Below are 12,961 nucleotides of genomic sequence, written 5' to 3'. Positions count from 1 at the left end.
TAAAAATAGTATAACTTTATACGCATAAAAAAATTAAAAAACATTAAATAAAAATTAAATATTTTAGGTGTAATAGTCATTTGAATCTTTATTTGTTTTAAGCAACAAATTAATTGTTCACAGATCGGTTTGCAGATGGATTAAAAAGCATAAAGACCTTGTTTTTTCTTATAGTTTGGTTAAAATTTGAGTATGTTCTACTCCAAAATTTATCGTTTAGAATTTCATATTTTTCGAAGAAATTCCCATTTTCCGCGAAATTTTTTGAAAATCGCATGGCATCTATAAAAAAATTAATTCTAAACAATTTGCATTCAGCAAATTTTTTTCTAAAATCAGAAGCAACAATGTTATAAAGAAAGAAACAAAAAAATCTATTTTTAAAACTTTATTTGTTTACAAGTTTCCACAACTTTATAAAAATGCGCACATATTATTTATTATACATTTCTGCAAATACTAGGCTTGTTTCCTGTTTTCACTAAAAATTCCCAATTTGAGGGGACTATCATTATTTATAATAAAAGCAGTTGCTGTAAGCAATAAACAACTAGTAAAACTATTCATGTCTGTAAAGTTCCATCGAAATTATTTTAGCCGTTTCGAATATTAAGCGAAGCCGCCGGGAAAAGCTGGTTTCTTAATAAAAGTAGACTTCAAACAATTAAAACATCAGAAAGTATTTTTTTAATAGTGCCATACTTGTTTTTTTTTTTCATTAAAACTGAGTGAACTGTATATAATAAGAACACTCTTCGGAATTTTGCATACATATATTGAATTCTGGAAACTGTTCAGAATTCGCTAATATATTATAGCGACCACGAACGTGATAATGTGCGATCAGGCATACGTGTGTGTGAGCGGCTTATCGATTCGCCGACTAGCCGCGGGCGCCTTTCTTCATGTGTGCCGTATCTGTCAGCGTGTGTGTCGTACCTGCGTTCCGGGAAAGCAATTAAACCGTTCAAAGAAAACGAGACTTCTCTGGACGGCTGGAGAACGTTCCAGAAAGGAGGCAAGGGGTATAAAAAGGAAGAGACGATCGCCGAAGTGGAGTAGAAATAAATTGACCGTTGCAGAAGTGAATCAAGAGATAAATTGACAGTGATAAAAGTGAAATAAATAGAACAGTGAATAGTAACAGCAGTGTAAACTAATAGAATAATTACCTAAGTTGACCGTTGCAGAAGTGAATCAAGAGATAAATTTCGTTGTGAGTCTTAAAGTTAATTTGTTAAACCCACGAACATTACAATATATTAGGCAATATCATTTTCTTCCCACTTTCAAATTGTAAAAAATTTTCTCCCATTTTTTAGAATATTGACTGTAAATATATCTTTCATTATGTTATTTCTGTGAAAATCTGTTACACCCTCCACAAATGTAAAATTAATTCAAAATGTCTCTGTTCAAGTTTTATGATTTTCAATTTTGTGAAGATACAAATAGAACAAACTTATCCAACAATAATAAAATAACAAGTTGAACGTGTGGGCTACGTCCCACGCCATTTCAAAATAGTCCTTAGTGAAAAGTTCTTAATGAGTCATTAACATAAGGCGTAGGTTTTATCGACAGGTACGGGGATGTTAAGATAAAGCATTATATATATGAACAAAGCAAACTTTAGAAGGCAGTGAAAATAAACCTGAAAACAGATAGAAGACAGAAATTTTATTGAAAATCGTTATCATTCAAATAAAATGTAATGAACTCAACTACACTTTTTCGATATTTTTAGTGTTTCTGAAATCCATATTACAGAAATTCGATGTAAACAACATTACGCAAACAAGGTACCTCCATAGTAAAGACAGTAAAGAAAGAAGACAATTGATTTCAGCACTTTTCAGGTGGTAGTTGCTCAAGTTCTTTAGAACCTACGCCACAAATACTTTCATGGTAATGGATTCAGCAATACTGTTTCAATATTTTGATAATGGGGTTATAAGGTTTTAGGATTAAGATTTAAAGAATTATAAAGTTATACATTTAGTAGAAGAGTTGATTGGTTAAAAATTCTTGGGTTAAAATCGTTTGGATTATCATGATTAACGGTTTTAGTATATTTTGTGTTTTTTGAGGTTATGTCCAAATCTTGACATGCTGGAGTTAAATTTACCTTTGATTTGAACTCAGTGACCCCAAAAGCATAACCAGTATACATAGTCAGGTCACAAGGCCAAAATGTTTTTTTGTGTGACTGCTTAACTTCCCATGCGTCAAAAACTAGAATTATACAGAGGATGAAAAAAGGCGGAAGAACTATTAGGGGAAGATCAATTTTGGTTTGGAAGAATAAACGAACGCGGGAGGCCATTCTATCTTTACGGGTAACAATAAAGAAAACGATAGAAAAAAGAAAGAGTGCGTATTAAAAATTAAAAGGAATACTCACCCCTAATTACCACAAATATTTTTATTTGAGCGGACACGTGTTTCGCCCACTGTCTGTTGTCTCGCGTTGATAATGCCCACGTGTGAAGTGGGCGAAACACGTGTCCGCTCAAATAAAATTGTTTGTGGTAAGTAGGGGTGAGTATTCCTTTTAATTTTTAATTAATATTTACCAAGTCTCTTCTTTCTAATTTAAAGAGTGCGTACATGGGATTTGTAGATTTAGAAAAAGCTTTTGACAATGTTAAAGAGGACATGATGTTAAATATATACTTAACAATGTAGGGATGAGATACAGGAGTAATACTTTGTTTCTATAAAAAGCAACAGTCAGTTATAGAGTTGGGTCTGCAACGTAGAGAAGTAAATATTAGGAAGGGAGTCAGACAGGGATGCACACTGTCAGCGCTACTTTTTAATCTACACATCGAAGACGCCATCAACATCATTAAAGACAGCACAACTGTAGAGAAAGATACACAGGGGCAAAAGATTAGTATGATTATATTTGCAGATGATAGAGCGGTATTAGCATCTAGCAAAGAGTTAGAGATGGCTTTAAATAAAATGGATGCGGTGCTAACAAAACAGTACAGTTTGAAAATAAATAAAAGTAAAACAAAAATACTACTTTTAGGAAAATTAGGAAAAGAATATAATGATGGGAAACGAAAAATTATAAGAAGTGGTCGATTTTAGGTATCTAAGAAATGAAATAAGTCAGGACGGAAGGAGTGGTAGGGATATAAAGCAATGGATAGCGTTGGGTCGAATCGCCTTCAATAAGAAGTCGCGAACGGTTAATTTAGAAATTCAAAAAAGGTTATTTCAGGTGTATCGTATGTAGGGGTGCGAAAAATGGACAGTGGGCGCTGCTGAAAAGAAAAGATTAGAAGCATTCGAAACGTGGTGTTACAGACGAATGATGAGCATACCGTGAAGGCCTAGTTAGGAGGGGTAGAGGTAGACATAGATTAGATTACTTTTCGCAAATAGTTAAGGATGTGGGTTGTTCTAATTTTGGGGAAATGCGAAGATTAGCTCAGGATAGGAAGGAGTGGAGGTGCGTGTCCAACCAGTCTTAGGACTGACGACCGTATGATGTGTGACTGTGTTATTGTCGAATAACAATTTTTAGATGCTAATATTCTCTGTTGACGATTTCTTTGGAATTTAATTTTCTCGTAATATTTCAAAAAGTATTGAAACAAAAGTAACTTTTGAACTTAATTGATAATTTGACTGTCATTTCACGACAGGTATGTACAATAACGGGAACTGTCTGGCGAATATCATCACTAAATAAAACTAATTTATTTCAAAAATTCTTTTCCTTATCGCAACGATAAACTATGTCCTTCACGGTCTATTAATAACGGTAAGAACATCAGCATTAATCAGTGGTGCTTCATCGCAGATATCGGTTTTGAATATCTAATTCGGTGTGCAAAGGTGGGGCTAGACATTCGTGAAATTAAACCGGCATCACAAATAGTATTGCTAGCGTGATTTATACGTTCAATTACGTTCGTATGAGTACAGAGGCATTGCGTGTTGAACGCGATTCACTTGTCAAAAATTGGCCGATACTATGATGAACCTGTTACGATTAATTTATTTCTCACATAATTGTAATGTTTCATTTTCACATTCCTTAGTCTTGCCAATCTAAGGTTTTACTACAACTTCAAACAGAGCATTTTGTTTATATATTCATCTACATTTGAAAATGGTTTAATAATTTCTTCACCTGAAGATCAAACAGCTGACGCAACAATGTCTGTATCAGTATTTACAGACGAAAATGATTGATTCAATTCTTGGCATAAATGTGAAAGTGTTTTTACAGCTGTTTGATTATATTCAATTTTTCTTTTCTTTAGTTTTTCCTCCATAGTAGCTCTTTTATTATCTGATATGATTATTCTTACTTCAGGTACTTATTTATTTCTTCTGAACTGACTTGAACTTTTGCATGCCCACATATTTGGTATAATGTCTGTTATATTCGTAAATATATGATGAACATATTTAACAGCGGAATAATAAATAGTAGTTTTCAATTTGTGCGCCCTTACCGTAATTTTGTTATTTCTCCCAGTCAATTTGACATCTTTAAAGGAGAGTAACGAACAAATCTAAACTTAGCTTAGTAATAAACACGTGTCTGGATTTTTTCCAATTCTTTAGATACAGATAATCAAATTCAAACACTTGGGAAACAAGGGGATCCATAGGGTGCGGATGAAACTCTCAATGCAATTGATATAACATCAATATGGAAACCGTAATTGTGTGACATTTTTGTTTTCTTGGTTTTTATTAAACGCATACCAAATTAAATTAAACTAATCAAGTTTAATGAAAACTGGATATTTTGTGACCATTTATTTAGGCTTTAGCCGACACGAAATTGTCAAATTAAAACTCGAAAAAGGCACATCGTGGAGCATTAGACACATTCATTCCCTATAAACTTATAGCGAACGATCTCGGTCAACCTCCATGTATACAATTTAATAAATTAAACACCAATGTTGAAGTTTTTCAATAATAAGCTTTTTGATTAAAAATTAATGTATTTCGCAAACAATTAAACAGTTGTCGTTGGTTTACAAAAATTAAGTAGAGTTTCAAACAGGTCCCATGGCTTTATTAAGCAGAATGTGAATCACGTGCAAGTTCGATAGCGTAACAAAAAGTGCTGAGAACGTTCGAGAGAAAACAAAAACTACATGTCCTTTGGATATTACCTTATAAACAAACTTGTTGATGTAAAAGTTTCATTGATATATCGTAAATGAATAATTCTGTTAAGAATAAAAGTATCTAATCGCTGCTTACCCTCTTCGTTCAAGTCAATGTCGACATTTTCTTGATGTTGTCCGGTTGTATTTTTACTTGGATTTTCACTCTTTTCCGGTTTGGTACTGGCTTGTTTCATTGTTTTCCGTGTTTTATGCCCTCTGAAAGCAGCCTGGATCTTGGTAGCAGCTTCTTCCGGATTAGGTTTGTTTTCTTCTTCTTTACTACTTTTGGAATTGACTTGATTACTTCCTTTGGTACCTAAAACAACAAAGATATAATAACTAACAGGAACCCACCACCTTTTTATAGTGTAAATAGGAAAAAGAACAGGTAATATTGTTTCTAAAACACCATCGTTTTTACGGAAATGCATTTAACTTTTGAATTTCATTTTAATTCAATTAATCAGACAAATGTCACATTTTGTTCTGTAGTTGCAATGTACTTTGAACAAAGGCTTATAGGCTTTTTGGACTGCAGCCGATGCCGCAGTTCCTCTCGACCGTAAACCGAATGACCGTCAAACGGCCACCCTTCGTGCCCTCTGACCCCGAACTGTGGTTTTGTATGGTGGAATAAAGCATTGAGGCCTCCTAAATTACATCGGAATATAAAAAGTTCGAATATGTATTGGGCAATCTGGATCCTCGTAATGCTGCTGAAATGCGTGACGTCATCATTAATCCTCCGGCCGGCGACTGAGTTTTATTCTAATTCGTCGGTTTGGCGTCTCGTAAGAAGCTCGCACAAAACAATTACTTGGACACGAAGAAATAGGCGACAAATTCTGTGTCACCTACGAAGACTTGTTGGAAGTTCTACCCCAAAAAATCTGCTTTCCTCAATATCTTCAGACAGCCATCGCTGCCTTGAAGGACAAAATGCCGAATGAAGTAGTCGTATTCGCCGATTGCATAATGGAGGCGAGCCAAATGCAAACCGAAGTTGCAGCTACAACTACGCCCACTTCTGCGTCAATACCATCGAAGGTCTTGCCAATATGGTACAAGCTCTACGAATAGACCTAAACCATATGAGGCGACACATGGGGGAAACTTGGGGGCAAGATGTCGATCAATTTCATCATGGAAACAACAGAACCAGTGGCCTATACTATTATCGCAACAAATTCTAAAAAATAACGCACGGAAATGCATCCTTCCGTGTAGGAAGACATCGAGAATCCAACCAGGAGCTCACTAATGACGAGGTGAGGTCCACGCATCGCAGTGTTGCCTATTTGTCACAGACAGAATCACACACCAGAAATTCCTAGTGTACGCCAGTGTTGACATCTGCGCGTATCCCAAGTCACTTATAGCTGGGTCAGGTCAGAAATTCACGTTCACGCTACAAGCAGCAAATGGCACCTACATAGCAACATACGGCACTCTCAATTCTATCACTCAATTTGGGCCTACGTAGATGTTTCCCATGGCGTTTCTTATAGCCGACGTCACAAAACCAATCATCGGTTTTCAAAGTTCAAACAGCCAACAACTCAAACTGGATCAGCTCACTGACCTCACTACCTCGAGTCAGGTGACCGACACTAGCCAACCCTCTGTCACTTTCGTCACAGATACGAAACGAATCAATTCCGTACACCACGAGTTACTTCAGCAGTTACCCTCATTAATTCGACCCAGCAGACAGACCACTTTGCCCAAGCATTTCCGTCATTTTCTCGAAGCTCGTGACTTCATCGTTTTTACAGATCACAAGACCTTCCCTTTTCCTTTCCGTCATTAGCCAGTTCTTAACGAATATTCAACTTATTTTAATATAGATAATATTATCGTCTTCAGAAATACCTCAACTCAAACCAATCCCTGTAACGCAAATGGATTCACATTTCCAGCTCAAAGAAAGCCATTTTTGCGACATTTCTACTGATATGGCAAGACCTCACCACATCTTTCCGCCCTTGAGCAAGTTCGAATTACTCGGATTCTTTCAACTGTTCTGCTAGGCGCCAGATATCCGACAGCCTTACGTACAACAACTTTGAGATCACTGCTAACATCAACGCTGCTGGAACTAGCCATAGTGAACAGTATTAATGTCTTCAACTCAAACCAATCCCTATAACTCAAATGGATTCACATTCCCAGCACAAACAAAGCCATTTTTGCGACATTTCTACTGATACGGCAAGACCTCACCACATTTTCCGCCCTTGAGCAAGTTCGAATTACTCGGATTCTTTCAACTGTTCTGCTAGGCGCCAGATTTCCGACAGCCTTACGTGCAACAACTTTAAGATTACTTCCAACATCAACGCTGCTGGAACTAGCCATAGTGAACAGTATTAATATCTTCAACTGATACCAATCCCTATAACTCAAATGGATTCACATTCCCAGCTCAAACAAACCCATTTTTTGCGACATTTCTACTGATATAGCAATACCTCGCCACATTTCTCCCTTGAGCAAATTTGAATTACTCGGATTCATTTAATCGTACTTTGAGGCGCCATATATTCGACAGCCTCACATCACCACTCAGCCTTACATACAACAACTTTGTGTCACCTCCAACTTCAACGCTGTTGGAACTAGGCAAAGTGAACAGAATACATTTATATAATAACAAAAGCTTTCACGGCCGGAATCCATAGTAGAATAAAGATTCAGGTTATAGGGCCGTGGTCTAAGTGAACTATTCTGTCCAAACGTTTTGTCAGCTACTGCGGCTAACATCTTTAATGGTAGTGCTGCGTTGACAACGTGAACGTAGATTATAACTTGAAGTCTCGACAGCGACTATAGAAAACATTAATTCATAAATATCTATAATCAGCCGAGTATATCCTGATTCGATGAGATGGTTCCAAAATCCCACTATAGTTTCATATAACGGTCCGTATAAAGTGCTTAATTAAGCGAGGCGAACATGCATTCATTATCCAACTACCCACCCATAGTCGTATCTATGCAGAGACATTAACCAGCGTATACCATGGCAGATATACAGTATCTTCAAGACCGTCACAGAAAACAAGATGGACGACGGACTAGCACACACATATCAACCAAGTCCGTAAGTGTATGTCCAAGTCATCGAGTACGCTAGTCCGTAAGTCTAAGTCCAAGTCATCGAGTACGCTTTACCACTTTCATCCGAAAAGGTTAATCAACACTGTTCATCACTGGAAGGGGGGTCCTGTGGGAACGTTTGGTATATTGACATTATAATTTAAAAGTGTAACAATTAAGAAAAACTATTAGTGATACACTTGTGCTAACATCGTAAAATCGTGACGTTCCTGTATATCATCTCATACGCGAAAAATAGAATAAGTTGCTAAATTTACAGTCTCATCGGAACACCGAACAACCTACTTGTTGCTAGCAAACAATGTTCAATGAATAAGTGCAGACAGTGTAGTGAACACCATCTATACATGAGAAACCAAGCAGTTTTTTAATCTATTTGATCAAATACCTTGAACATCTTTATCAGAAGTGGACGTTGTTGGTCATTATTGAATCCCACAAAGAGAGTAAATTTGTACATATGACGTTCACTACGCTGGCTGTACCTATTCACTGAATTCATTTTTAATAACAGCAATTATGTTGGTACTTTTTTGTAGCTAATCGGTATTTTATCGCAGCTTTGTACGGCATATTGACTGTTTCGACAAAATACTGACCAGGAACATATTTCAGCCGTGCTCGAATGTACAATATACAGTAAATTTGTTCTTCTATAAACTGATAGTGCTCTAGTAGCCGCAATAACATTAAACTAATGACGTCATAAATTGACGCCATATTTGTGTTCTGTGTAAGACACTCGCAATACTTTCACCACGTGACGCGAAAAGATAAATAAATAACAACAAAATTTTCACTTGTTCAATATTATTTAACTCATTGATTGTTTTAATTTACAACCACATTTATTTGGGCGGATTTTTTTATTCAAAAACGACGCACTACAGATACGGAAGCATATTGGATGTTTAACTATAAGCGTTTCCATATATTTGTAACAGTTGCTAGTACAAACCTATAATAAAGGAACAGCTTCATATTGTATTGAATTGACGTCAGACTTTACTGTACCGTAGTATTTATTGGAACAGCCTTTATTCCATTGTGTAGGCTACATAAATACGCGTATTTTTTTTTTGTTAATCGGTTTTGGATTTAATTACTTAATGCATTAACTTCTTAAATCCATTGCGGTGTCTCTTCTTTTTAAAATTGAAAAAAGAAATGTATTTCTCATAAAAATTATTGTATTTTCACATTAGGTATGTAAAGGAAATCACAAAGCTTAAAAAATGTTTGTTTTCTATTTTTTGATTTCATATATTCGCCATTTCTCAGACACACTTAAGTTAAATTGAATTTATATTAGTTTTATTTTCCTCTGTTTTCCTTATCAAAAACTGTTTAAGATTTTTTTCCACCGCAATATAGAAATATTTTTTCTTTTTAAATTGCGAAAAAGGAGTCAAATCAAATTAAGTTAAGAACCACATCTTTTTAAGTTCGACAAAAAGCATTTATATTTTTATCTTATTTATTCGACTCTTCCAAGTAAATCAGACCGCAGTAAATTCTAGTCTAGTGTAATTAGCCCTTTATTTAGGGCTGACCTTCCACCTTTGAATAAAACTGCTATCCTGTAAAAATGGTTATTGTCATGAACGGAAATCAAAGCCGAAACACCTTTCCTTTCTAACAGAAGGAGTGGTTAAATAATGCAACATGACGTGTTCGGTCAAAAAGAAAACTGGTATTGTCTATAAAAATTCAATTAGTTAGAAATTATCTAATCATTTTTTGTAGCCATTGTCACAAGAACTAAATATTTTCTACCTAGGTACTTTTAGACAGTAAGAGGTTTAAATTTTTGTTATTTTTGTACTTAACGATAAATATTTAATTTACACTTACGGAAACATCAGTAAATAACTAGATTACAGTTGCTAACAATATTACTTTAATATAGATAAGTATTAAAAAATTAAACCTATTAAACTTTTCTGATTAAAATTTTCTATTAGATACACTAAAAGTTTACTTACTATAAAGCAGCTATTAATAATATATTTTAAAACATTAATGATTTATTTTATTAGTAAATGGTACTGACTGCTATTGCAAATTGAAACAGTAGTTGTTTGTATATTTTCCTACAGATATAATGAATAACAGTTTAATTGTGAATTACATGCAATTTATTGACTTAATTGTTTCTTCTAAAAAGTTTATATCGATTTGGTGAGACAGGTACCTACTTTTTGCAAAAAGGAACTATGATGTTTGATTTTGAACAAGTGGTTGGTATTCCTTATGAGGATTTAAAATGGAGTAGTGAAGTTCGGGTTATAAGTATAATTTGTAAGAAAATGTGCAACATTCGTATGTACATCAACTCACCCCTTTATTATCGGACCGTACCTTCAACTGCCACCAAGTCCACGAAATTCACTTTGCAAAGTAAGTTAAACCGGAGGCTTATATCCGTATATGTATAGATCGGCGTTGTTATAGAAGCCGAACCATTTTCAAACGTGACTTGACTTATCTGCGCTTGTCTTTTGAATATAAACCTGTTCGAAACGTACGTCGCTACTTTCCAGTATGCACCCGAAAGGAAGGACGAAACCTCTGCGCTTCGAATCGGAGAAATTCGGAAATTAACTCCAAATTTGCCGAATAAAACAGAAAATTTTATTTTAACATCGTTCAGCAGATTCTTATAAAGAAAAGTAGAACAAAAGGCACTATTGTATATTACTTACGTAATATCGACACTATGAAAAATAAATCTACAGGGTGATTCGTCTAAATCGATTCTTAGGAGTTTATACATAACGAAAATGAACATATTTCTGAAACTGTAACATTTCCAATTCTACTTCGTTATTATTTCATAATGAATATTTTAATAAAAACATCAATGCAAATAAGATTATTATATATCTTAAAAATCCAAAGACCTAGAACATTAACCTTTTTATGGATGTATGTAGAAACCTTAGGACACCTGGGAAATTATTGTTATTAATCAGTAATCAAAGCCGAAGTGAGCTAAAAGTAGTTTATTTTGTAAAGAATAATGCGAACATTTCGCCTTAAATTATCGGACTTTATCAAGGCTAGCTTTTACCACACTTTAACCTTTGATTATTGTATATATATAACAAGGGGAATAAAGGAAAATATTTCGTTTTTATTTTTGAAATTTAAGGATGATGAAATAACAAATAATAAATTACCTCAAGTTAATAAGGAAAAATTGTTGCTATTGTCACACCCTCGCCGGGAATCGAACCCGAAACCTTTGGCTTTACGCACTAATGCTCTGATCACTAAGCTATGAAAGGTGACAAGAGCAACAAGGACGAACTGTACTTATTACGTCACAAGACGCTTATATGTTAATACTATATGAAACACTTTGAAATCCAATAGTGGTTAATGTTAAATATTAATGTGAAAATTAATTTTTAATTTTTTCGACTATTAATTATTTCAAGGTAATGAGGAGAACTATTGCTGTCACACCCTCGCCGGGTGCTTTGGCTACTAAGCTACGAGAGGGCCTGGGTTCGATTCCCGGCGAGGGTGCGACTACAGCAACAATTTTTTCTCATTAATTTGAGGTAATTTATAGTAGATAACGATTAAAAATGTATTTTCACATTAATAGTTAATATTAACCACTATTGAATTTCAAACTGTCTCATATAGTATTAAAAACTGTTATTTTTAATACAATAGCACCACGTATTCTTTTCATCGTTAAGAAAAAGAGTAAAAAGGATATCTTTTTATACTAATTGGCCGCTACCTAAATTAAAGAAGACACGGTCTGAGAAACGCCTATTTTTCTTTTAAATTATGCAAATCACGAAAACTAATCTTGTAATAGTCTGTAAAAAGAGAGCAATCATTGAAATTGACGTTACTACCAGTAATTACTACTTTTTTACTTTACTACTACTACCAAAGCAAATGATGTCCCAATTGCTTTGGTTCTCAAGGTAACATCTTTTTCGTAAGATTATAAATGACGATTTTACTAAAATTTTCACCTGGAAATAACTAACAAAAAATATAAGCAATAGATGTATATGACTTACTATTAAATTTAATAAATATTACATTTAAAATAGCGGAGTAGTTGCACATTTTCAGTAGAACTAGAAACACTATTTTGTCGTCTTATGAAAGTACAGAGTATCCTATTTTCGACACTTATGAGGGGTATCTCTCTTACTTACGGTTTCCGCAACAGTTTGTTCTTTTTTGTTAAATTACATATGAAGCCAGCAAAAATTTCATATCCCTTTTGGTTTTTGAGATACAGGGTGGAATTGAAAACCTTAGAAACACCCCCTCCCTCCAACCCAGTTATCTTTAAACCTATTACATCATCATAAGGTCGTCAGTCCTAAGACTGGTATAACACGCTCCTCCACTCTTTTCTAATCTGAGCTAATCTCATCTCTCTAAAACTAAACAACCCATTTATTGAAGGCGACTCGACCCTGCTCTATCCTTTGCTTTATATCCCTACCACTCCTTCCGTCCTGAGTTATCTGGCTGTCTAGATACCTAAAATCGGCCACTCCTATCTTTATATTCGCCCTTTCCCTATTTTTGCTTCCCTTACATAAGGTAAAAGGCCTAGTTTCTGACACTCTAAGAGTGACAGCTGAGATTATATTACGATAAGTAAAATAATATTTAATTTTTATACTATAAACCAGTAGTTGTTT

At 34.7% G+C, this 12,961-nt stretch overlaps 1 protein-coding gene across 2 annotated transcripts in view; it reads right to left on the bottom strand.

The window, feature by feature from the left end:
- LOC108745188 (neuromodulin-like) overlaps nt 1–12,961 on the bottom strand; it is a 94,077-nt gene that overhangs the window by 44,902 nt on the left and 36,214 nt on the right. For both annotated transcript variants that reach the window (XM_018481313.2, XM_018481314.2), the window contains one exon: nt 5,248–5,469. In XM_018481313.2, coding sequence (XP_018336815.1) covers nt 5,248–5,469 — 222 coding nt within the window. The remainder of the gene's footprint in view (nt 1–5,247; nt 5,470–12,961) is intronic.

Source organism: Agrilus planipennis, unplaced genomic scaffold (assembly GCF_000699045.2).
Source record: "Agrilus planipennis isolate EAB-ADULT unplaced genomic scaffold, Apla_2.0 scaffold4, whole genome shotgun sequence".
NCBI classification, from domain to species: Eukaryota; Metazoa; Arthropoda; class Insecta; order Coleoptera; family Buprestidae; genus Agrilus; species Agrilus planipennis.
Note: the sequence above shows the minus strand (reverse complement) of the source record. Positions and strands in the feature narration are given on the sequence as shown.